Source organism: Diabrotica undecimpunctata, chromosome 8, assembly GCF_040954645.1.
Source record: "Diabrotica undecimpunctata isolate CICGRU chromosome 8, icDiaUnde3, whole genome shotgun sequence".
Classification (NCBI taxonomy): domain Eukaryota; kingdom Metazoa; phylum Arthropoda; class Insecta; order Coleoptera; family Chrysomelidae; genus Diabrotica; species Diabrotica undecimpunctata.
This window is the reverse complement of record NC_092810.1, coordinates 90,214,732-90,242,578: the sequence shown is the minus strand read 5'-3', so window position 1 is coordinate 90,242,578 and position 27,847 is coordinate 90,214,732. Positions and strand designations below refer to the sequence as shown.

General features: G+C 34.0%; 2 protein-coding genes across 3 annotated transcripts in view; both read right to left on the bottom strand.

Annotated features, from left to right (window-relative positions):
- Nucleotides 1-27,847, bottom strand: part of Fam92 (CBY1 interacting BAR domain containing protein Fam92) — a 63,006-nt gene that overhangs the window by 19,740 nt on the left and 15,419 nt on the right. For both annotated transcript variants that reach the window (XM_072540603.1, XM_072540604.1), the window contains exon 2: nt 8,259-8,670. In XM_072540603.1, the coding sequence (XP_072396704.1) occupies nt 8,259-8,462 (204 nt within the window). In that variant the 5' untranslated portion in view covers nt 8,463-8,670. The remainder of the gene's footprint in view (nt 1-8,258; nt 8,671-27,847) is intronic.
- On the bottom strand, nt 19,708-21,595 carry LOC140447761 (secretion-regulating guanine nucleotide exchange factor-like). Its single transcript, XM_072540602.1, has 2 exons — nt 21,263-21,595; nt 19,708-21,204 (listed from the first exon to the last, which is right to left on the bottom strand). The coding sequence occupies exons 1-2, from the start codon at nt 21,278-21,280 to the stop codon at nt 20,128-20,130; spliced, it is 1,095 nt and encodes a 364-aa protein (XP_072396703.1). The 5' UTR covers nt 21,281-21,595; the 3' UTR covers nt 19,708-20,127.

Sequence of the window (27,847 nt, the reverse complement as noted above, 5' to 3'; positions counted from 1 at the left end):
TTTACTTATGAGTCTTTCCAGGTCTTGTAAACTATCGGCTATTATTACTGTATCATCTGCATATCTGATGTTGTTAACTAAGACTCCATTTACTCTTATGCCGACTGTTTCATCTTCCAGAGTTTCTCGAATTATCTCTTCAGAATAAGCGTTAAATAATAAAGGTGATAGTATGCAGCCTTGCCTGACACCTCTCTTTATTTCCATTTCTTCAGATGTCTATTTTTCAATTCGTACTATTGCTCGCTGATTGTAATAAAGGTTTGTTATTAGCCTCAAATCTTTTTCATCTAGGTTTTTATTTTTTAGAATTTCCATGAGTCGGTAATTTTTTACTTTATCAAACGCTTTATTGTAGTTTATAAAACAGACGTAAAGAGGACGGTTAACATCCAAACATCTCTGCGTCAGCACGTTGAAGGAGAATAGTGCCCCTCTGGTACCCATACCATTGCGGAACCCATATTGTGTGTCACTAATATCCAGCTCCAGTTTAGTGTGAATTCTGGCGTGGATAATTTTCAACAGAATTTTCAAGGTATGTGACATTAAGCTTATGGTTCGAGTTCAATTCGTACTATTGCTCGCTGATTGTAATAAAGGTTTGTTATTAGCCTCAAATCTCTTTCATCTAGGTTTTTATTTTTTAGAATTTCCATGAGTCGGTAATTTTTTACTTTATCAAACGCTTTATTGTAGTCTATAAAACAGACGTAAAGAGGACGGTTAACATCCAAACATCTCTGCGTCAGCACGTTGAAGGAGAATAGTGCCCCTCTGGTACCCATACCATTGCGGAACCCATATTGTGTGTCACTAATATCCAGCTCCAGTTTAGTGTGAATTCTGGCGTGGATAATTTTCAACAGAATTTTCAAGATATGTGACATTAAGCTTATGGTTCGATAGTCACTGCACTTTTTGGCATTCACTTTCTTTGGCAAACACACAAATGCTGATGTCAACATTTCTCTAGGGATGATTCCCGTAGTATAGATAGCGTTGAACAGTTCTACTATTATGTCTAGGTTTTTCTCGTTCACCAACTTTAATAGCTCGCTTGGTAATTTATCTGGACCAGCAGATTTATTGGTTTTCATTGAGTTTAATGCCTGACTAACGTCTGATTTGGTTATCTCTGGGCCTACATCTCCCGTTTGGCTATCTACAAATGTACTAGCTTCTCTCTGGTCATGAAATAATTCCTCGATGTACTCTTTCCATCGTCGTAGTTTCTGTTCTGTCTCCGATATAATCTTTCCATTTTTGTCGAGCAATATATTCGAGGTTCTTCTACTTCCTACTCCGGCTAGTTCTTTGACTTTTTTATGTAGATTAAAGTTGCCATATCTGTTTTGCAGTTCTTCTATTTCTTTACATTTTTCACAGAATTAGGTTTCTTTAGCCTCCCTAATTTTTCTTCTTATTTGGTTTTGAAACTGTTTATAGCGGATCGTATTGATGGTTTTGTTTTTTCTCCTTTCATTCGTCAACTCTAGAATTTCCTCGGTCATCCATTCTTTTTTCTTACATTTGGTTGTTGTAAGTACTTTCTTACTTAGCTCCAATATAGAGGTTTTAAAGAATTGCCACTGCTGGTCTACGTTGCAATTATTTCTTGGATTTCTATCTAGATTTGTGTTGATTTCGTGTTTCAGATTTTCTTTTGTTTCTTCTGACTTTAGTTTCTGTATGTTAAGTTTATTGTTGTTGCGGCTCTTTTGCGTCCTTTTTAGTTGAAGTTGAAACCTAGAAATAAGAAGGCTGTGATCAGAGGATACGTCTGCTTCTGGATATGCCTTTACTGCCTGAATTGAGTTTCGATATCTGTGTTTTATTAGGATGTAATCAATTTGATTTCTGACGATTTTGTTGTCTTATAGGTCCATATGGTCTCATATGGTCCTACATTAGGGTAGCACTTTCCTTCGCCAATTTTTGCATTGAAATCACCCATGATCACTGTTATATCCCTAGATGCTGTGAGATGTAATGTTTTTTGAAGTTCGCTATAAAAGTTTTTTATTTCTTCTTCGGAACGAAGCCTGTTACTGATCTCGCTACTTTCTCACTGAGGATCATAGCAACTCCATATCTGTGTTCTATCTGTGTGACCTTCCCATTGTCTTTGCATTTTAGGAGACAAGCCTCGACGACATTCTGGATTATAAAGCCAAACAAGACCACTTACTTCATAGCTTTCATTCTTGCATCGAGAATTATATTGATCTTTCATTCTCTCACTGGCTAACTGGATGTGTTGTCGGGCAAGTTCATGAATGATGTTTATTCTTAACTTCAGGCGGTCGACATAATCTTCGCTTGCAATATGTTCTTCGGAAGGTCTGCAGTCAAACTCTAGGTCGCAGGGCAAACGAACTTCACGCCCTAACATCAGGCAGGTTAGAATCTGGCCTGTAGTTTCATTCACGGTCGAGCGGTAGTTGGCATTTATTAGGAATAAATGAAGTTTCGCCCTTTGTCGGAGTGAATCTCCAAGGGAGCACCAAATCGGCTAAAGAATTCTTTAACAAGTATCTCTGCAATGGTAGCAGCTTCTTGATTTGGTATCGCATAAACCTCAGTCCATTTCGTAAAATAATCCATGGTTACAAGGATATATTTATTTCCATCATTCGTCTCTGGGAATAAAATTGCAATGTCGATTGCTATTCTTTCCATAGGACTACGAACATTGTACTGTTTCATGGGTGCTCTCTTAATACTTCTGAAACTTTACTTTTAGGTACAATCAACTGAAGCTTAGATTCTGTACCATCATCGTTCTCAAACGTTCTATACAGAACATCATCTTTTAGCACTAGGCAATTCCATTAGCTCCAGTAACACTTGACTTCTAGACTACATGCACTAATGTCTTGCCAAGAAGGTCTTCGACGCATCCAATCCAATACTCTTTTTATACATGAATCATCTGCTTGAGCTTGTAGCTTTTGAGGCTGCCATTGATCATTAATGACGGTGGTTCGTCTCACGGAGCAAAATTGTTCTCCTAATTTAAGACAGTGATTACAATTTGCACTGCATGGCCGTCTTGAACTTTATTAACTGGCGTTCTGTATTATGCAGTAGAAGTCTGTCGTTGACCACACGTCTAAGAGTATTGAAGTGCTACGTCTGGTCCACTTTGTTCTATGGATGTGAAACCTGGACAACAAAAATAAAAAATCTCAACAAATTAGGAGCGTTTGAGTTATGGTGTTACCGTCGCATGCTCAGAATCTCGTGGACAGCACACATATCTAACGAACGCGTGCTAGAGAGCGTGCACAAAGAGCGGGAATTGATCAACATTATCAAAATGAGAAAGGTCCAATATTTCGGTCATATAATGAGAGGACCTAAATATCGCTTACTCCGGTTAATCATTCAGGGCAAAATCGAAGGAAAACGTTGGGTCGAAAGAAAACAACTGTCCTGGCTGCGTAACATTAGACAATGGACAGGTCGAACGATCGAGGAACTGTTTCATCTAGCTGCCAACCGAGAATCATTTCATCAGCTTGTCAATATAACGATAGCCAACGCTTGAATACAAGCACGGCACACAAAGAAGAAGAAGGCCGTCTTGACTGAGCATTAGCATTTGAATGACTTTTTTCAGCTTGGTGTTCGATCTGTTCTGGCTTTCTGACTGTTGTATAATTGTACTTTGCGTAGAATTTCCTCCAGACGTTTATCGTTTTATTTGTCGCTCTCTTCAGAGGTTCGTACTCGTTAGCTCCGTTAAGCTCGACTATCTGTTTTGTGTACCAAGGCAATGGCGAGCGCTTTATCTAAAACTTTTGGTCTTGCTAGTGGTAAATTCTGTAGTCCACTGTCTCCCTACCCATTGACGAAGGTATCTACAGCAATTTCTTCCAAAATGTTGTTTGGTATCTCCTGATAGCCAACCGCGCTATACTAGCAACATCTGCTTCAAATTCTTGCAAATTCTCACTTGCTCGTTGAATTCTACTTATTATTTGTACTTTGTAGACTTGTTGTAGATGGACATCTAAGTAAAGTTTGTCTAGTCGAGTAAACAAGATTTGGTAACATTTTTCTTAACCCTTAGAAATCAATCATATGATATCAGCAACATCACCTCGTAAAGCAGCAGTCAAGGAATAAGCCTTTTCTTGTTCTGTATAATGATTGGCTGTCGCAATAGCTTTAAATTGTCTAAGGTATATGGACCAAGAAGACTTTCCATCAAATGGTGGCAATTTGAATCTCATATGCTGTGTCGTTTCGTCTCTGATTCTTCTTTTACTTCTTCTTTTCCTCTTTGTCAACCATTTTCCATCCACTACTGAATGTAGGTCTCTCCCAATTGCTTCCATCTTTCTCTATCTTGCGCCAATCTAATCCACTGTTTGCCTGCCACTGTTCTTATGTCATCTACCCATCTTTTTTGAGGTATTCTCATGCTTCTTGTTGTCGTCCTTGGTCTCCATTCTAGAAATCTCCGTGTCCACCTGTTGTCATTATATCGGGCTACGTGACCTGCCCAGCGCCATTTCTGCCCTTGCCTTCTTCCTGCCCTTCTTTCACTACAGGATCTAAAACTACTGCATTAACTGGTAATAGCACTTGTGTATTAGTTATCATGCTCTCTAATTGTTTGATCTTCTCTTCTACCTTAGCGAATGTTCTAGAAACTTCTTCAAATTTCTCATTGTTCAGACTACATACTTCGTCGAATATTCTAGAAACATTTTCAAATTTCACGTCGTTTTGTCTAGCTACTTCTTTAATAATTTGAGACGTTTCATCGAATCTTTGATCATTTTTTCTAGAAGTTTCTTCAATCATTTGAGAAACATTTTCAAATTTCTCATCATTATTTCTAGAACTTTCTTCGATTATTTGAGAAACATTTTCGAATTTTCCATCAATTATTTTCGTTAAAACTGCTTCTTCTGCTGATTAAAACGAGAATGTCTCTGGGTCATCTCCATTCTTGTTCAGAACATTTTTCAGTCGTTCTTAGAGGATCTTCTTGAACCCGCTGCAGTTTTCATCGCGTTCTTCTAGTTGCTTACGCAACTGTTTTACTAGCAGCATCTTTGGTCAGGCACACACGTACTTTTTAAATGATCTTTCTTACAAATATCACTACCGAACTACACAGATGTTCCCGACGAACAATACTTTTCAAAAGTTTAAAAGTCTTTTTCAAAAGTCACTGCTGAATTAATTTTTAAATAAATAGTTTACTTCATACCGTGACACCAATTGTAGCGGGTTTCAATAAAACTAGCGGTTCTAATTTATGTAAATATATTTATTTATAAGTTTACAGTACGATAGTATCTTAATTTATTACTTCTATATACAAGGTATTACGTACTAAAATATTCTGGAATAGTCCACCTCTATTCGCTTGCATTAGTGCGTCGATCTCCATCACGGTCGATCCATCTGGAAGATATCGGTCGATACATCCGGAACAAAAGATATCGAATTTTTACCGTCGAGCTGATACAAATTTTATTGAACATTGATTTCGCGCAAGTAACTGACATGTAAAATCGACGGTAGCTTCAAGCGTTGTTTCTAAGAGAACGGTTCATTCTCCACAAAAAATTCTTATAAATATTTTTGTTTAAAATTATCTCAGCTACATTTTTTATTGAAAACGTTTTTTTCTACGGTGTACAGATTCTTGGTAAATTGATTTTTTTGCATTTTTACCCACCTGCGAGGGGGGCTTTAGGGGGAAGCCCGGGGGTAAAAGTGATAAACTTTTTTGCATCTTTTTGGGGTACCAAAATTGATATGCTCAGTAAAATTTATCTTGTTCGTATGCTTTTTAGGGGTTCAGTGGAATTTTCGTGTCTGACTACTGGAGTAATAAGCATGTTCGGTACAATAGGTTTATTGTTTTTCTCAATTAATCGGTTAGGTATGTTTGTTAGAAGGTAAATTTATTTTAATACCTGTCTAGATGCGAAACTCTCTTTAATATTCGTCTTCTAGTCTTAAAATGTTGAATTATGCAAATCCTAATGCACAGTAATGAGATCTGGATACTCAAAATAAGATGGGTAAACAGTATAGAAGCATTCGCAATCTGGTGTATTAGCAAGTTTATAAATTTTTAATGGGTCGACCGTATTTTAAATGAAGAGATTCTAATAAGAGCTAAACATGGTAAAAGAGTGAAATTTCTCGTACTTAATCCATATTCTAAGAGGTGACAAATATAATCTCTTAAATGTCATTTTAATGGGCGAAACTGAATGATCAAGAGGACCGTTGCAAACACCACTCATGATTCAGGTGACATATGTACCAGAATAAGAAAAACAAACAAATGCCTGAATCCTCAAAGGTCAATAATTAGAAGAGCGCAGGAAGGATCCCTCGCCATTATCCAATCAGCATGAACGTCTACATGCTGCATGGCATATGGTAACAGAAGAAGAAAAAAGCAAATGAGAGAATGATCAGTGATTTGCTGACAGTATAATTCTGAAAGATGATACAAAATATATGTATTTAAAAGTTATGCGTGAAAAACTAAATAGCGAAGGAGTAAAAATAAGTCAAATTTTTCAAATCTCAGTTATTATAGTCTTAAAAATAAACATCCGAAACAAATATATACTGTCAAAAAAGAAAATCGTCTTCTATAAATGCTGCAATTTTGAATATCGTTGACTGCAAAATTAAAAACCCCATTAAAAGAAGTTTTCACTGCGCCACTACTTAATTTAACTATGTTGTACCTACACCAGCAAAACTTACATCAATGTTGAATGGTAAAATAATATTTTACCTTATTTTATCAGGTTTTTAAAGTTTTTGTTCCATTAATGCTTTTTAGCACGATCCATTGATAAAAACAAAAATGAGATATGATATACTCGAAATTAAATTATTCGTCAAAGAAGCCAATATTTTTCCTATTTAATAAAGTACATAATTTATTAATTTAATAAATGAATTGTTTTGGAAGTCTTTCTAATCTGTTTTTTATTTTTACTGGGAATAAACCACAATTTTAGTTTAAAATATGTTTATTTTGACGTTTCAATTTCCACTTCGGAAATCGTTTTCAAAATACCTAAGAAATTAGCTTCAGAACAATATATACCCAAAAATATTTGTTTTTAAAAACAAAAATTTTGGTTATTTTGGTAAAGTTTGTATCGCTGAATGCGTTGTTCTTTTGGTATTTAAAATTCATAGGTATTTGAAACTGTTCAAAAAATACTAATCATTACGTTTTGTTTATTTCTTCCTTAATCTCATGCCAATGATAATATGCAACTAGTCATTCAACATTTTGTCATTAACTTTTTTCTCGTTCGATTGTCATTGCATATCATTTAATTATTACCGAAAACTTATTGTCTTTTACCAGATTGTTGAGGAGATCTTTGGAGTTCCTTACCAGTTTGGATTTGGTAAGTGGGCTCTTTTTGGCCAGAATAGCCGCTTGGACGTCTGTATCGATATTGATCTCTTTGCTTTGGGGTCTCTTCATTCAGGATTTCATGAATATAGGCAACCAAAATAAAAACTTCAGCCTGGAACACAGTTGTAGGTATATTAACCTAGACAGTAAGATTTATTATAATTGCAGTTTGCTTGGAAGACTCCAGATCCAGTACCATTGGCAGTATTATATCCAGCAATGAACCATATTAAGTCCCTATTAATGTTTGAGACTTTTTGTTCTCTAGATAGTGTAATCATGTTAATCTTCTCGGTGAAGATTAGATGTGATGTCATCAAATCTGAGTTCATCTGAAAGATGGATACCTCAAGTATAGTCCCAGTAGTATTTGTGTGACTATTCAAAACATAATTCGACCTCCAAGTATCTTTTGCATTAAGTCTGAAGATGGTCATAAAGGGTATGACCATCTATGAGAGGTGATCTCTCCATTTTGTTATATTATAATTAATTTTTTTTATAGCTTCCACTTGTTTTTGGTAGGTAGGATATCATTAGTTTTATTATATACTTCATGCTGTATTTATGCAGGTAGTTCACTTCTTGACAGTTACCTATACGTTTGCTTAGCAATGCTGGATTCAGAATATTTAAGTAATTACAGAGCTGCTTCTTGACAAGTTTCTGCAAAATCATTCTTATTTACTAATAGTATTTTTTATTTTCGTTAGTAACTAGTTCATTTACTTATTACAAAGAACGTCAATAGAAAAATAAAATGAAGAAAGTGGAGATAAATAAAACATAAGCCGAAAGACATAGACTAAACAAATAATCTAATACTTACAATTTGTTGCCTATTTCTTGGGTTCCTTTCCCTTATTCTGTCCAAATACCTTTTCTTAGATACCTCCTTATCTCTAGCTGTATAAATATCTTTAACTTCATCTTTCGCCTGTTTGCAAATATTTTCGTACTTCATAAACTGGCTCACCACCTTAATATCGATGCCTTGAACTCTTACATCTTCGTAATCGCTTATTTGTGACATACAATCGGCGAAATTTTCCAGTCCAACTGACAAAGATTTATTAATAGTTTCATTTTCTGCTATATTTAAAGAAATTTTGGCTATTTCATCCCTTTCGTCTCGTAAACGAGCAGCTTTGAGGGAATATAACGAAAATATATTACAGAAGTCCGCCAGATACTTTTCTACAGATTGAATGCGACTTTGTATAAACTTAGCTTCTGTTTCACTGGAAATAAGAAGAAATTGTGTTAGCCCAAATAGATACACTTCTCTTCAAACAGATATTCCTAAAACTCCTTGGTATAAGTTTTTTAATGTACCTAGAAAATATGTTACCACGATCATAAGACTGAGATTTGGGCATGCTTGTTACCCCAAACATTTATTTAAACTTAAGGTTTTAGATAATGATCAATGTAAATTTTGTACAGAAGAAGGAAACCTAGATCATATATTTTTCAGTTGCCCCAGAAATACTATAATTTCATCCAGATTAATAAATAATTTACATAAAAACAATATATTAGCCCCTTGGAACCTTCAGTACCTATTATCATTAGACTGAGAGCAGTGTATGATTTATTAGTTATGTTTTTAAAAGACAGTAAAATAACCATGTAAATAATTATACATTAGGAAATCATTAAGAAATTAATGAGAAAAAAATTATTATGTATACCTAATGTTTATTTAATACGCAAGGACCTCACAGCAAATAAAGTTCGAACCAATTCGTTTTAACCTTTAGAATAATAATAGCAATTTACACAACAACAATCTGGGTTTTTGAAGAAATTCGACATTATCGGCCGTGTATTTTTAAAAATGTTGTACCTATTGATCCCAAAATTGAGATATGATATTACAACATGACGGGTATCCTGCGCACTTTTCCAGACGAGTTTGAGATTATTTGTATGCAAGTTATCCAAATAAATAGATTGGAAGTGGAAGTATATTTTCATGGCCCGCTAGATCTCCAGACTTAACATGTCTGGACTTTTATCTGTGGGGAAGATTGAAGAACTTAGTGTACCAAACTCTACCAACTACGTGAGACGACATGAAACAGCGCATTATAAACGCAATAAGTAGTATATCAATAGCTGAGATTGAAGCAGCTGTTATGTTTACGCGCGAAAGATTACATCTTTGTGTGGACAACGATGGAAAACAATTTGAATATTAAATTGGACATTAAGTTTTATTGATCGAGATATTTGTACGATCTTTCACATATTTAATTTTAAGTTATAATAAAGGGTGAGTCAATACTATACTTACTTATGTTTATGCGATTTTATTCATATCTCGAGTTCGACAAAAGCTATCAACATACAGTTTCCGCCATTTTGTTACAAATTTAATTAAGTCTCATTATAATTTACAATAAATAGGTGTTTCTATTACACATTTTGAAGAAAAACAAATTTTAATTTTTTCTATTCGAAAGTACCCTCTACCTATGACAATTAAAACTAAATGCAATTATTTTATAGTAGAAGTAAATTAATTCATCCACACTATTTCTAATGATACTAATTTCGTTAAAATCGGTTGATCCAAACCAAAGTTATAGGTATTTATCCACAAATACTTTCTCATTCTTCCCCACCCTTTATTTGAAAAAAATTAAAAAAAAGTACTTGAACAACTTTGTGCGGAATTTAGGCCTCTTTCTAATTTACTTATTTAATACTTGGTATAATTGGGCATATTTCACAAAAAACTGATTTTCAAATTTTTCTTCACAGGTTACGCCTCCTAGCGGTTAACCCAGAAACTTGAAAGTTATTTTCAGCGATTTCTCTTGGCCACTTATACTAAGGAATTTTTTCTCCTAAAGTTATAACATGAATAGTTTCTGATATTTATAGCAGAGAGATCGGCTTATTGGACCATCCGATACATCAGCGAGCCAGACGACTTGTTCTATGAGGTTTAGTCTACAAGAAAAATGTTTGTACTATTGTACTAGACAAATAAAGTAACTTGACCAATATTATTCGCCTTTTATTTATGCTATTTTAATTTCATAAACTAAACTACATTTCTTTCTTTGCACTCGTTGGACTTCATTACGCCTTAGGTTAAAATTTTAAGATTTTTCGTTGCTAAATAAAAATTCTTTAACACCGATAAGTTTTAAATGTCTTTATGGCATTAAAAAGTGTGTGAAAACTCACCATTGTAACCCTAATTTTTAAAAATTTTTCCCAGACCCCTCCAAAAAAGTTCATGGTCCCCTCCGAAAATCGGTCCTGAATCCGCCATTGCTCCTAATGCTACTTTATCCGAATTTAGCTGTAACTTTGTTTGCTTTGTAACTTTGTTTGAAAACAGCAAACAAAATGCAAAGTATTACCCAGAAACTACAGAAATGCGAAGTAGACATAGCCACTCTTTAAGAAATCAGATTTGAAGAGATTTTAAAGGCACGAATGCATAAATAAAAAAAGACTACAGTTTATACTACTGTGGACCAGAAAGACAAGGAGACTTTGGAGTGCGTTTTATGATAAACCATAAATGCCGCAGATCGATATTAGCTTTCACTCCAGTTAATGAAAGAATTTGTAAAATACGCCGAAGGAGTAAATTTGATAATATTACGAATATTAATATCCATGCCCCATGTTATTTCTTATAGATTCGTCAATCTTCCTTTCCAGCCTTGATGTTCTAGCACTTCTTCTCAAATAATCCATTTCAACTGCCAACAATCTTCTCTTCAGATCTGCATTAATTGTCCATACTTTAGAACCATAACAAAGAACTGATTCAACCATGGGTTGCCCTATTCTTTCTTTGTTCCTTTTGGAAATGTTGCGATCCCACCATAAGGAGTTCAGAAATCCTACAATTTTACGTCCCTGATTAAGTCGGTGTTTAATTTCGGTTTCTCTCAAGCCGTTCTTATCAATGAGTGCACCTAAATATTTAAATTTTCCACTTGTTTGATTTCGAAGTCCACGTCTATCAACACTTCAAACCTTGCATCTCAATTTATAACTAAATATTCTGCTTTCTTCATGCTGACTTGTAATCCCCATTTTACATATTCTCTGTATAGACGCTTTATCATAAATTCTAGAATATAAGAATCTTGAGCTAGGATAGAGGCGTTTGATATTGAAAATGAAGTTCGGCAATGTGATGCCTTATCAACAACACTTTTTAATCTAACTTTGGAAGCTATTATCAGAAAACTAGATATAAACCTCTGTATTATTACAAGATCCAATCAAATATGAGTATATGCTGTGAATGTTGCAATAATAAGCCGAATTAGATGGGTTTTAAGTGAAAAAGTTAGAGATTAGCGGCATTTGATCTAAATATAAATGAAAGGAAAACAAAATATTTGGAGTACACATAGTCGAATCGACATTAGAATCTGAAGGTAGACAATCTACCTGCGAATATGCCTCCACCTTTCCCTACTTAGGCTCAATAATAAATGACAGCAACAACGTCAGTCAAGAAATGCAAGCACGGCTTTTTAGCGGTAATAAGTGCTTTTATGCATACAAAGACTTAATGCAAAGTAAGTTACTGAATCTAAGCTTAGAATCTACAAAACAATAATTAGACCGGTGGTCACATATGGATGTAAAACGTGGATCCTTTCAAATAAAACTAGTAAAACGGTTAAAATGAAAAGCACAAAACAGTTTAATGTTGAAATGAAAATCATTGAATACGAAGAATCCTTAAATGTTAAGTTTCAGAAATGAGTAGGAGAGGAAGGTCAAAAAAAGATATTTATGAAAAGGATTAATATTGGTATGATCCAATATAGAAACATTCTTTATCTTTTTCTAGTGTTTTTTTTGTCGGTGTGTATGATTTTTGTTGTTTATTTAGTGGGTATATTACCCTTCCGAAAATAATAATTAGGAGTAATTTGAAGCTTTTTTAAAAATTTTAATCTTTTTTTGTATTTTTTCGGTTGTAACATAGTTTACTACAGTAGGTATAGAAGCAGACACTCTGACTAAAGCGATGGTGAGAAAAGGGGAAATTTTCGACATGAGGCTTTACAGAAGAATTCTGACAATATCTTTGTAGACAGAGTCACGAATGAAGAAGTCTGGCGAAAACTTTCAAAATAAACAGAACTGAATAATGAAATGATACGAAAACTACAATACCTAGGCGGTGATGAGAGGAACAAAATACCATCTTCTACAGGGAATGGTTTAATTGCTCGTCTAACCAGATTTTTAGAACTTTTAGCAGTGAACAGAGTTCAAATAATCATGATGGTCGTCAACTTTCGAAAGAACACGGCACTTTAAGAAGAAGACAGTTTACTAACTGATTGCTTGCAAAAGTTGTTGTTGCAATAAGCTTGTTGTTTCATAAAAAAAGGCTATTCTGGACTACAGCAGCTAGAGATGAGCGCTTTCTCGTTTCTAGTGCTTTGAGAAACCGAACGGCCATGGCAAAATCCCTTGTAAATCATATACAAGAAGTGAGAAATATAAACACAAGTGAGTGGACAGTTAGGAGGCGACTAGAGCTGTTGGGCTGTCGCTTTATCATGAACATCGAATCGCCAGATTGAATTTTGCAGGAAAACTTGGTTTGGACAATATCGGATTGGAGTCGTATTTTAGATGAATTGCGATTCTGTATTACGGGCTGTAATGCTGCAGTGTAATCTAAAGTACCTACTGCTGGAGAAATGGACTAATCTTTCCAAGAATGTGATCCGAAATCTTATCCAAAGTATGCCTCGTCGATTGCAAGCTGTTATCACTGCCAGAGAACGGAATAGTCGCCAATTTTTCACTTTCATTACCTTCAATAAACTTCGAAGAAAAACTTTTTTGCAAGCAATTAATAAAATATGTTACAACAGAAAACAATCCGAAAATTAATGAAAATTCCTGAAGTAACTTCAAATCATGAATTGACCCTGATTTTATGCTTGACAGTATACTTTTGTGTTTAAGATTCTCTCGATCCACGTCACTTGCAGCATATATTAATTTATAGGGATACATTTCAAAGGCTTCAGGTTTCTTAAACATGTCATCGATTATTGTTCACGCTTATACTTACTCCATACATTAGTATAGGTACTGAAGACGTGATAGTATTTGCAATCAGGATAGTGCAATAATTAGTGTTATCAATTGCAATTCTGAACATTTCGATGGCTGACATTTCGGTACACTGTCGACCTGTATTTCTCCGATTTTATAAACCAATATTAATTGTAGTAGAATTATGATTGAACAATAAAATGTTAGAGGTTAGAGGTACTTTTGATGCAGGAGCAGTAAAAAAGTTAACCGATACGATGGACAAATATGAAATAGCTATTGGAGCCGTTCAGCAGATCAAACAGAGAGAAAATTTTTGCACAAAAATGGGAAATTACGTATTTTTTAGCAATGGAGACCATATACGATTATTTGGGGTTGGATTTCATATTTAGAAAAAAATTGCCGATTTGGTGATATATTTTGAAGCAGCCACAATCAGTTTATATAAGATAAGAATAAGAGGAAAGTATAGAAAAGTAGCATTTATAAATATTCACACATCAACAGAAAATACGGATGAAGATATTAAAGAAAACTACCATGAATAATTGAAAGAAATGTTCATAAAATACCATCACATGATACAAAAATTATTATGGGAGATTTCAACGCATAGATTAGTAGGAAAGACCGACACAAGAAAATAGGACGAATGAGTAAATACAAAGACAGTAACCTAATTGGCAGAAACATATTTTTTTAATACACACATTTCGAACATAATATGCGAATCATGAGTATTTTCTTTGACCACAAAGATATTCATAAAGGTACCTTGATATCACCAGATGGGCAGACAATTAATTAAATCGACCATTCGATAATAGAAGTTAAGATAAGTTAAGACATATAGAGCCACAAAAGATAGTCGAACCTATGGGAGAGGCGCAAATGTGGGCCTTTTCTTGGTCAAAGTTAAAATAGAATAAATAATGCCTACAAATAATGAAACGAACTGTAAAAAGTTAAAAAGATATGGTGTACTATTAAAAAAAATGAAAATGTTAAGAAAAAATTCAGAGAGCAGGTTGAAGAGAAATTTATAAGCCAGATGTCAGTAGAAGATATAGAAAGCGGATGGAAACAACTAAAAAAATACCTACCAGAAGCAGCCGACTTAGCATTAAAAAAGAATAGACAAAAAATACACACATATTTGAATGATGAAGACTAAGAGAGCATTCGATGGCCCAAATAAAGTAATAATTAATAATATAAAAATATATAAAAATACAAAATATTCTTTTCATCAAATAGCTTAGAAATTACCTACCTATAAGAAAAATTGTCAGAGGGAAATCGTGTCAGACTCGGCCTAATGAAGCGATCGTTAAAGTTTGGAGAGAGTACCTATTTATCATAAACTTTTTTGACAACGGGCACTTATAATTACAATGACGGCAATGTGGATGAAGAGATTAAACACAGAAATACCCAGGGAAGACAAGTCACTCGACCATTGAACAGCATGCCTACTGAGGGATAAAATAATTTCAAGAGAAAATAAACAGAGAATCTATAATAGTATTGTCAAAAGCAATGTTACATATGGAAGGGAAGTATGGCCATTGAAGGAGAAAGAAGACTTTTGAAGCAACAGAAATGGATTATTGGAGGAGAGTGGCGGGTAAATCAAGATTAGATAGAGTAAGAAACGAGAGAATTCAAGAAATCATGGTGATAAACACAGAATAACAGAGGATATCAAAATCAACCGACTAACGGCACGTAAGTACAAAGAATGGATGACAGCAGAATCCTCCAACAAAATTATTAAACTGGACACCACAATGAAAACGAAAGAAGCTGTGACGCACCCAGGGGGGGTTTTGGAAGTTAACCCCCCCCCCCCGGGGGCATATAAAGTAAAAAATATATAAAGAATAGTAGAAAAATGTTACTTGTCTTTCACACACAATTTAAATACCTAATATCAGGCTTATGACAAAAGTAGACAGAACGAGTCTGTTGCGAGTAGCATGCGCCTACAGGACTCTGCGGCGGCCTTGTGGAATATCACGGGTTGTGTTATATCACGGGTTGTGTTCCTCTGCATGTACTAGCAGTAGAAAAGAGACATATCTATGAGAGAAGGGAGCATTTGAAAACAGCTATAAAAAAAAAGAAGAAAGGGAAAGACCAATGGAGAGATGGCAAGAAGAGTGGAACAACAAGGAAAATGATGCCCAGTGGACCAAGATGCTAATCCCGAGCCTAAGGGACTGGATAGATTGTCTGTTTAAGGGCGTATCTTCATAGGTTCAGAAAGACAAATACAGATAAATGTCTATACTGCGAATATTCTGACATTGTTACTCACGCAATTCTGGAGTGTAATAGATGTACAGTGGGGAGAAACAGAATGTATAAAGAAATAGGTATGAACCCTGTAACTGTAAGAGATGATCGTGAAGATGATGGGAAGTACGGAGGGATGGAATAGTGCTCACAATTACATGCGAGCAGTCATTAAAAAGAAAGAAGAAGAATAGAAACACCAACCGGGCCAACGACAGAGATAAGATCTAATTACTATTTTAATGGGAATAAGCCGCAATTGAAGGTTAAAATAAGTTTATTGACGTTTGAATCTTTGATCTTGCACTGATAACTTGTTTATACTCCAACAATTAATAGAAAAAAGAATAGCAGTTGGTACCGATAAGTACATCTAGCCTTCATCGACCTAGAAAAGGTGTACGATACAGTTCTAAGACTTAAATTGTGGTAAGCTCAACAACTCGACATTAGTCCATACCTTTTAGGAATAATCACAGAAGTATACATAGTAGGGATAACACTACTTACCTAAAAATCGGAAATAGGCTATCAGAGCCAATAAAAGTAACTAAATGACTAAAACAAGGATGCAGTATGTCACCCTTACTGTTTAATTTATATATTGAGGCATCCCTTCAAAATTGGAAAAACCACTGCCAGGGAATGAGAATCCCCATAGGAAATTACGTGCTGTTCTCCCTGAACTTTGCAGATGACCAAGTCGTCCTAGCTCAAGATTCTTATGATCTAGAATTTATGATAAAGCATCTATACAAAGAATATGTAAAATGGGGGTTACAAGTCAGCATAAAGAAAACAGAATAGTTAGTTATCAAATCAGATGCAAGATTTGAAGTATTGATCGACGAGGACGTGGAAATCAAATAAGTGAAAAAATTTAAATATTTAGGTGCATTCATTGCTAAGAACGGCTTGGGAGAAACCGAAATTAAACACCGAATTAATCAGGGACGTTAAATTGTAGGATGTCTGAACTCCTTTTGGTGGGGTCGCAACATTTCCAAAAGGAACAAAAAAGAATAGGGCAAACCATGGTTGAATCAGTTCTTTGTTATGGCTCTGAAATATGGACAATTAATGCAGACCTGAAGAGAAGATTGTTGGCAGTTGAAATGGATTATTTGAGAAGAAGTGCTAGAACATCAAGGCAGGAAAGGAAGACCAACGAATCTATAAGAAATGACATGAATGCTACAGAAACGGCCATTGACAGAATAGAAAGAAGAGGTTCAAAATGGTTTGGACACCTATTGAGAATGCCTGAAGAACGTTGGCCCCAAAAACTTCACAAATGGAAGCCTCCTGGAAGAAGAAAAAGAGAAGAGAGAAATCTCGACGCCCATGGAATGAAGGAATTAGAAAAGCGATAGAATCGAGAGGTTTGGAGGAGGAGCATGCCTTGGACCGGCAGGATTGGCGGAGGAGAAAGGGGAATACGGCAGTAGACGTCTACAAAATGTATTGTATTTACAAGTAGGATTAATGTCAAACGCCAATAAACTTTTTTTAACCTTCAATTGTGGCTTATTCCCATTAAAATAGTAATTACTTTAAAATGCCACAAGAAAATAGCTTCACAGATAGCTTCAACAATAGATAAGATCTATGCGCACAAGTAAGAGAGGGTGGTTTTAGTTGGTGGGCAAGATAATAGATACCTGAAAAAAAGAGCAGACCGAGATTAAATGTTAAGTATATAAAAGCAGGAATAGGTAAAGCAAGTACCTTCTGAATCACTAAGACCAATGGAAATTGGAAATCAGAAAACAGCGAAGAACGTTATAGATTGATTATATATATATATATATATATATATATATATATATATATATATATATATATATATATATATATATATATATATATATATATATATATATATATAATAGGATAACTCCAATAATAGTAAAATACAATAATACAGAAATAATAAACTTATGAAAGTACAAGAGACTTCTTAAGTTGGCTCGAACTGGTATTAAATAGGTCTACATCTGAGCTATTTAACAATCTCATATCTTATGATCGTTGAAGTGGGATATTAAAAGTAGTTATATGGCACAAACCGAAATATGGTACATTAAATCTGATTTAATTCAGCAGGTAAGGGCAATAAATATGACTATTTCTAATTTTAAAAATAAAAGCAACACCTGAAATATCCTGCCTCATACTAAGTGGTGGTAATCCTAGTAGTTGCTTGATATTAGTATAATCATGATTAACAACATTATGAGATCTTAATGCACAGTATCTCAAGAATGTATGTTGAACAGCCTCTAATGTGTTATGACATTGAAAGTAGGGTGATGAAACTACACAACAATATTCCAAGATGGATCTTACAAGGCAACAATAAACTAATCTAGTTGCATTAATAGAAAAATACTTACAATGTCTTATGACAAACAAGTAACTTAAAAACCTTTATGGATATTAAGTTGATATGCTCCACCAAGGAAAGCTTTTGATCTAAAGTAACTCTTAATTATTTAATAGAAGAGACATGCTTAAGAGGTTGCTCATCAATGAAATAATTTGTACCAATACTCTTCACGTTTAGGGTAAAACTGATCAAACAACACTTTTAATATTTAAATGAAGACAATTCCTACTACTCCAATTATATAAACGAACAAGATCAGCTTGTAAAGACAACTGATCTCTAAAGTCCTCTATAACCCTCCAGAAGTCACCAGCAAACATTACACACTGACTGCTTAAAAACAGCTCACAATATCATTAATATATTGAAAAAAAATAGGTGATGTATGTCCTCCCTGTGGTACACGTGAGGCGACCATTATTAACGCTGAAATATTACCAGCAACCTTAACTCTTTGACTACGACCTGACAATTAATTTTTGATCCATTCCACAAACTGTATATGAATCCCACAGACAGCAATTTTGCAAGAAGAATTTGATGATCAAATGCTTTACTGAAATCAGTATATTATATAGCATCTACCTGTGTTTGATCGGTGATTTGCTTCATAAGTTCAGACTGATAACAAAACTAAATTAGTAGCTGTAGATTTTTTCGCATAAAAACCATGCTGAGACTCTTCGGTAATTCCACTGCACAAGCAAGATAGCTGTTTAGCTATCAAACCATCAAATAATTTTGGGTATTGCAGAATGAATGCTTTATACTACTAAGTATAATTTTCAATGTTTTCTTTGTGACCACATTTGAGTAATTCTCCTTTCAAACATCAGGAAATAAAGAGACTGTAATGATTTATTAAATAAAGTATGTAATAGCGTGGCAACAGTGCAAACACACTTTTTTAAAGAAAATTGGGAACACCATCAGGTCCAGAGGTAATCTTACTTGGAAGAGAACTTATGCAATCAAAAATATCAATATCATGAAAGTGACTTCAGAAACATTATAATTTGTGCCAATATTGTTATTAATGGGGATATTAGGAAACTGAAGGTTATTAACCCCAGGGATACAGACAGTTTGAAAGAAGTCCTTGAACAAATTAGCAATTTCTTGTTCATTACAAGCAGACTGATCCCTGTAAAACATAGCATTTGGTAAACTGTGACTAGAACATTTATCATTAACATAATATTTCCAAAATGATTTATGATTGTCTTTCAACTGAGCATTGATATAGATATATTTGAGATTGATAACCAACATTCATATGCAATATGATGTAAACTTGAGTTTAGTAGAAGATCACTCGCTTTTACAACATTCAGTTGTAAAATAAAAAAATACATTTTTTTCATTTGATATAGAATTACATTGATACAATTTAAAATAACCAAATGTTTGAGCAACATCAACATGAAAAGAGCATGCAACTACAAGAAAAATCAGGAGTAAACTAAGTGTGATTCTGTAATTCATTATAAGGGGTAAGGAAAAATTAATAAAAAGAAACCTATGTAAAATATATATTTAATAAAGATTTTCTTTTAAAAAATGACCAGTACAATTTCATTTGAAAATAGAATTTGTGCATCTTGTTGAATGAGAATATCTATAAAATTTGTATAATTTGTTTACATGATTCATTATTTTGACACTTATTTACAATATAATATATAAAATTATAATATTTACCAATTTGTTCTAGAACGGAATTGATTTAACATTTTGATGTTATATTCTACTGACAATGTCAACAAATCAATGATCAATACAAACAAATAGTACATAGTTACCAACATAAGAAAAATTAATTTTATTACAAGCAACACAATTTTATTATAAAAATACAGAAATTACAATTAATAGTGATCAACTCTTTATAAAAAATACTTATGAACATAAAGATTCACTGAATGAAAAAAGTTTATTACTATTCAACAACAGCAAATGAACTACCAGTACAAGCAAAAGCAGACTTAACTTTTTTATTAGCTAGAATGTGAGTTGGTATCTTAACATCCTTTTTGTCTCCAGTACCACAATTCCCATGATCATTCCAGCCCCATGTGAACAACTTTCCTTCTGCTGTCACAGCCAAGTTATGTTCTGAGCCTAAACTTAATTGACTCACATTGTTCAGTGTTGGAATCTTTTCTGGTTCATATGGCTTTTCCCTTTCGGCTCCCAATTGTCCATAATTATTTCTACCCCATGTAAAGACTTCTCCATTGGTGGTTAAACCTGCACTGTGAGTCCAACCAGCAAACACAGTCTTCAAACCTTCATTGTTGAACACCTCTAGTGGTACAAAACTGTTTGCTACATTTGGATTCACCCCAAGTTGGCCAAACTTGTTTTCACCCCAACTAAGTACAGTACCATTGTCTTTAAGAACTACAGTATGGTGCTGCCCACTTGCCACACTAATAACATCACTCAAATCAGGAACTCTGGATATACTTAGATAGTTATTATCATCAAAATTATCACCTAGCCCTAATTGACCTTTGGCTCCAGTACCAGCAACTACAAGTCCTCCGTCCTTTGTTATCATAGCACTATGCCTCAATCCACAGCTAACATGTTTGAAACCAGTAGCTAGTTTCTGTGAAACTTGCAGTCTTGATGGAATTCCTGTGCAGGTTATACTTTTTGATAGACCTAGTTGAGTATTACCATTGTTTCCCCACACAAACTGTTTCCCACATTCTGACACAGCAGCACTAAAATCCCAACCACATGAAATTTGAACTATCTTAAATTCCTTTAAGATCTCTATTTGGGTTAACTTCAGGCTGTCATCTGAAAGAGCTAGTTGACCTTTTGAGTTCCATCCACAACAATAGACAAAGCCTTTGTTATCCAATATCAAAGTATGTCCAGCTCCCCCAGCAATTGAGACAATATCATCTGCTTCAAAATCACAGTTTTGTAAGGAAACTTCTTTTGGTGAAATTTCTTCCTCAGACCTATATCCTAGTCCTAGTTGACCATAACTATTAGCTCCCTAAAGAACGATTTTATTAGAATTCATATGTAAATGCATTATTACTAAAATCACTTACCCAACAATATAACTTCATATTGATAAAAAAAACAAGATTTTCCGGAACGTTTTTGCTCTTAGTTTGTAAATTTTTTGAAACACGCGTCCTGCCGTCTCAAAAAAAAGTTGGGTTATGGAGGAGCTGGTTTGTAGGTTTGTACAAAAATCAGTTCAATTCTGCGCACAATTTTTTATAAATTTTACACGCTATCGGCCTCTCTAAATATGTATATATCAACTATGTTCCTTGAAAATTAAGAGTTAGAACTGATTAAATAAGTAGAAATTTATAAAATGATCCTTCCCTATTTTACTTTTTGACCAAACAATTTTTCCAACTATTTCCTTTGTGTAGGGTAGATAAATCTTTTATCTCCTTTTAATTTGATGTGTGCAAAAGAACAAATATACACAAGGATGTAGCTTTCTCCCTCTAATAAATATTTATTATGCATTTTTTCCGTTTTTAGGTTTTTATTCAACAAAATACTAAACAAAACTTAATATGGTACATTTTATTTAATACTAACACAAATAAAATGCATTTAAAATAGTCAATTTTACCAAGGTTATGTCTATTATAAAATTATTCAAATGGCCTAAAAATATTTAACTCATATTATTTTTATTCTCTCAAAAATAGAAAATTACGCACAAATAATAAATTTTTCAGAGGTAGAAATTTGAAATTTCCAGAGCTGCAAATGATCAACACATTAATAATTAAAAAATTATGGATGAGTAGCCTTAATTATACTAGGCCGTAAAAATTGTGTACAATGTTGCCGTAGTAACAGTAAATTCTCATAAAACACTCTTCACCCAATAAAACACTATTTCTTATAAATCACTGATTTGTAAGAAATTATATGGGAGGGTAAGGGCGAAGTGCGAAAGGGCGTATACTCTTTATATTTTTATAAACAAAAAGACTAGAAGAACCTTGTTAGAATTTGAATCACTGAACGAACGATTATGTAGAGTACTTTTTCTTCTTCTTGTTATGTAGACATGACTCTGTCAATTTAAATATCATGATTATCATGATATTTAAATTATGTACATACATTTCAAAGCTGAAAATATACACACATTTAAACACACATAAAAACGATTCAAAATATTATACTTACTATAATAAAGTTTTTAAGTACAATATATTTATAAACATTGAAGAAAATTACAAATATACATTCAGTCTAAATAAAATGAGTAACGTTTGTAAGATATAGTTTTAAAGAGAAGAAAAATCTTTATAATCTGACAACATAGTATAGTATTCTGTGGTATAGTAGTGTAAAGAGTGACATTTTCTGCATTCCACATTTTAGATAGAATGGACAATAGTTATTCTTAAAACACATGTGTAACAAATATAAAACTAAACTATATATAATACAAACCTGTAACTAATTTAAAGAGTCATAAGGTAAAAACAGAAAGATCAAAATTTACTTTTAGTTATGCAACTAACAGTGCTTTAATGTTTACAGAATATACAAGTCCTATTTAAACAATGATACAAGTGTGACCAACTCCAATTGAATGGAATTCGGGACAAGGCTAAAAAAATACCTAAAATCCGGGACTTTTCAATGAAAATCGGGCCATTTTTTATTTTTTTTTTAAACAAGGTCTGTAATACCATCATTTTATTGATTATTTAACATTTTTATGTTGACAATGATATTTTTGATGGGATTAAGCCGTAATTGATTATAATAATATTTTTGTTAGTTTTTGACGTTTCGACTTCCAATCCGGAAATCATTCTCAAAAAAGGAAAAGGAAATCCAACTGATGTTGGATTTCCATGTTAATGTAACCTTAGGTTAACATAAGAATGTAATTATCATTACAACCAATTGTGACATAATCCCATAAAAAATATAATTGTTAAACATGCCACAAGAAAACAGCTTCAAAACATTTAAAAATCGATCCATTCATATTTTAAATTGACCTTAACGAACAAAATATATTAATTCTTTGAACTGCTTATTTTTTAAAATCATATTTGTCTTGTGATGAAATTTGCTTTAACAATGACGGCGACTCTTTTAAAAACTTGTAAAAATCAACATATTCATATTTCAAATTAAATTTTACGAACGAAATATTTTTTAAGGTTTCAAAATGCCAGGTTGCGATTTTTCAGCTGTCCATGTTTTTGTAATCAATGAACGCGCTCGACGTTCGCAGAAGTAGCTAGTAAACAAAAGATGAATTCAATAACTCGTGCAAAATGTTTGTACGAAACGTGATTCTTTTCGAAGTGTTGGAAGCATTTTCGACCCGTTGCCGAAGCGTTGATGTGGTTTTGTGTGATTTTTATTCCAAGCTGAAATTTTATCACTGGTCACAAATTTCTTTACATATCCGAACTCGTCAAATAATTCAACATTGTTTTCTTCTAAGGTAATCCAATTATTCTCTGGCATGAATTTATTCGTTGCCTCGACTTCATTCCAATTCGGCTCGGTAGTGAGTGTAGCCCATCCAAATATGCGTACATCGTCAAACTGTGATTTCTACTGCTCGAGATAATCGATGCAAGTTTGATAAAATGGAAGGACTATTTGCAACACTGTTTGTTTATCAATACCGAGGTCCGCGTCTGCTTTGTTTACTTGGTTCAATACAGCTGACGACAGGGACTGTGAATCCACTCTTATTTTCAACGACTGCAGGAAATCGTCCAAAGCCTGTCATTTCAATTGCAGCTACTTCTTCATCTTCAATTCTTAAGACTGCCCGATTCAGGTTAGATTCAAATATTCAAGTCATGACGTGATTAACAATAATTTTTGAACACGTTTCTTGAGATAGTTTTACATTATGTAATTTTCATGCTAGGCAAGAGCCAAGCAAGACAGATTATGCAACGGAGCATGCCCACCCACGCGCTATTTTCATGAAATTCCTGAGCTATAGGAAAAATTAAAACGTGTTCAATTTTTCATACTATTTTGCTGCAAGTTGCTATCAAAATTCATGTTGCCAGTATAATAAAATTAAGTTTAGAATCTTCTTCTTCTCATGACGCCGTCTCCTTTCGAAGGTTGGCGATCCAAATGGCAATTGTAGTTCTGGAAACTACTGCGCGAAAGATTTCTGCGGATGAGCGGTCGAACCATCTCTTCAGGTCTTTCAGCCACGAGTTCTGGCGTCTTCCTACTGATCTTTTGCCCTGTACTTTTCCTTCCAGTATAACTTGAAGTAATTCGTATCTTTCGCCTCTCAACACATGACCCAAGTATTGCATTTTCCTCTCTTTGATTATTCTTACTAATTCTTTTTGTTTACACATGCGCGAAGTACCTCAACATTAGTAACTCTTTATTCCCATGGAATTATGGAATTCTCAACATTCGTATATATATAGATATATATATATATATATATATATATATATATATATATATATATATATATATATATATATATATATATATATATATATATATATATACATTTTAAAGGCATCTATTATTTTTTCTATTTCAGAGTCCATTGTCCAACTTTCACAGCTATACAGTAAGACAGAAAAAACGTAACATCTGATCATTCGGATTCTAAGCTGTAGACTAAGGTCTGATCTTGTAAAAAATGTTTTCATGCTGATGAATGTTTTCCTTGCTTGTTCGATTCTTGATAGGATTTTTTTTTTTGATTGCACTATTGACTATTGATATTGATGACTATTGATATTTGCTCCCAAATATTTTATGGAATTTACCTGTTCTATTAGTTGACCCTTGGCATACACCTGTACGTTTATTCATCATTTAACCCGGATCTATCCACTGCTGGATATAGATCTCCCTCAGTCTTTTCCATGTATTTCTGTTTTGTGCTGTTTGCATCCAATTTTTGTCGATCCGTTTTATGTTATCAGACCATCTTGTTGGTGGACGACCTCTACTTCGATGTGCTTCTTGTCTCGGTCTCCACTGTATTATTCGCTGTGTCCATCTGTTATCCGACATTCTAGCTATGTGCCCCGCCCAGTTCCACTTAAGGGTCATAATTCTTTCTATGGCATCTGTCACTCCTGTTCTCCATCTTATTTCCTTGTTCGTGATCCGATCCCTACGAGAAATGCCTAACATCGATCGTTCCATGGCTCTTTGGGTAACACAAATTTTATTTCTTACTTTCTTGGTTAGTGTTAATGTCTCTGCACCATATGTAAGTACTGGCAACACGCACTGATTAAAGACTTTTCTTTTAAGACACATAGGCAGTTCTGATTTAAGAACATAGCTTAGCTTGCCGAATGCCACCCAAGTGAGTCCAATGCGGCGGCTTAGTTCGCATGTTTGATTATCTCTTCCTATGCGTATCTCATGTCCTAAGTACTTATATGAGGTGGTTTCTTCAATATGCATGCCATTTACTGAAATCTTTTTGCTTAACACAAGATTTGTCATGATTTGTGTTTTTGTGTGGTTGATTTTTAATCCTACTTGTAGGGAGGCTAGGTATAGTTTCTCCAGTTGCGATACTGCATCATCGATTCTGTCAGCAAAAAGGACAATATCGTCAGCAAACCTCAAATGACTAAGCATTTCTCCATTGACATTAATTCCTTTTTCACTCAGATTTGCGTTCTTAAACATATGCTCTAATAATGTTGTAAACAATTTTGGCGAAATTGTGTCTCCCTGTCGCACTCCCCGTTTTATTTTAAATACGTTGGTCTTTTTATCTGCCAGTTTCACACTTGCCGTCCAATTTTGATAGATGTATTTTATCATGTTTATATAGCGATGATCTATACGGCACTCTGTTAAGGCTTTTAACATCTTTTGATGACTTGTGTCGAAAGCTTTTTCGTAGTCAACAAATATCATGACTAATGGCTTGTTATATTCAACACTCTTTTCTATTAAGTTCTTAATTACTTGTAAATGATCATTTGTGCCATATCCTGCTCTAAAACCTGCTTGCTCTCTTGGCTGATAGAAATCCAACTTACTTCCTAGCCTGTTGGTAATAACTCTTGTAAATAGCTTATATACCTGTGACAACAAGCTAATGGGGCGGGAGTTTCTAAGGTCGCTGATATCTCCCTTCTTATGAAGTAAGATGATTTCCGCGTTGTTCCACTGCGTCGGTGTTATCGCTTCGCACAGACATTTATTGAACAGTTTAGCAAGTGTCAGTAAGAGCTTATTTCCTTCTAGTTTTAGGCTTTCGGTCATTACCCTGTCTTCACCTGGGGATTTATTGTTCTTCATCACCCGAAGTGCATTTTTAATTTCGTCAACAGTTATGTTCGGCATTAATTCTGAGCCTTGATTCTCTATCTTTGGTAAGGGGCGTCTTTCATCGGATTCACTTGTTTCATAGAGTTGTCTGTAGAAGTCTTCCACTGTTTTCACTATTTCTTCCTTATCAGTCACAATGTCGTCTTGTTTATTTCTTAACTTATGTATGTTCTTTTTTCCTGTAGACATGTTGTGTCTTAGAACTTTCAGACTTCTATTTTTCTCTATCACCCTTGTCACCTCTCTCATGTTATGTTGCCGTATGTCTTTTCGGATTTCTTTGTTTATTGTTTTACTGAGTTGACTAAATTCTGCGTAGTTTGTGTTATACCTGTCCTTTATCCACCTTCTTTCTTCGATCAGATTTTTAGTGTTGAGACTTATTTTCTCATGTTTTTTCTTCATTTTAGGACAGCACAACTTCTCCGCTTCTTTAAGGGCTTTTACGATACTTTCGTTTAAAACTTCGACCTGTGTTTCGTCGTTGATTTGTTGAAGGTTATGGTCAATGATGTCACGAAAGTAGTCTATATTTTCGGGCGGGGTCCATTTACGATTGTCTGATTTTATCATTTTTGTTCGTTCATTCTTTAAATTGAACTGTACGTTTATTAGTGTCTTTGAAAATACTAAAGTTTTAGTTTTGGAAACGTTTAGATGTAAACCGAACATTTCGCTGTGGTGAACTACTGCATTTATTATATTATGTAGTTCTTGTGCGTTGCTTACTATTAAGACGGTATCATCAGCGTATCTGATGTTGTCTATGCTGATTCCGTTAATCTTAATTCCGCCTTGGACCTCTTCTAATGTTTCTCTGAATATAGACTTAGTTTAGAATAAAACTGAACATTATCACATATTATTGTGTAAGTTTATAATATTATTTATTGGATGTATTGGACTAAAATTTTCAAGTGAAATATCTTAAATGAATGTTTTGGTATATTTCTTTTGTTGGCAACAATGAAAGTGGTATCAAAAATTGCACAGGAATAGTTCTGATGTAAACAGGCTAGGCAAGAGATATGCCATGCAAGACAGACTTACGTAGCATTTGACTTGCATTGCCTGGATGTAAAGCTGCTTTTACCTTATCAAGAATAAACAACAACCAAACTTTCGAACATGGGTTCTTGAAAAAATACTTCAGTCATTTTGGGCTGTTTGAAGTTTCCAGAAAATACGCCTTTAATCCATCATAAACTCGTAAGATTCATTGCACGCATGTGAACATTTCCAAAAAGCGAGTTTTCCCATAACCAAGAATTTTCTGATATTCAACGTTTGCGGTTTCACAAAACTCTTTCAAATAAGGCCATTATTTGCAA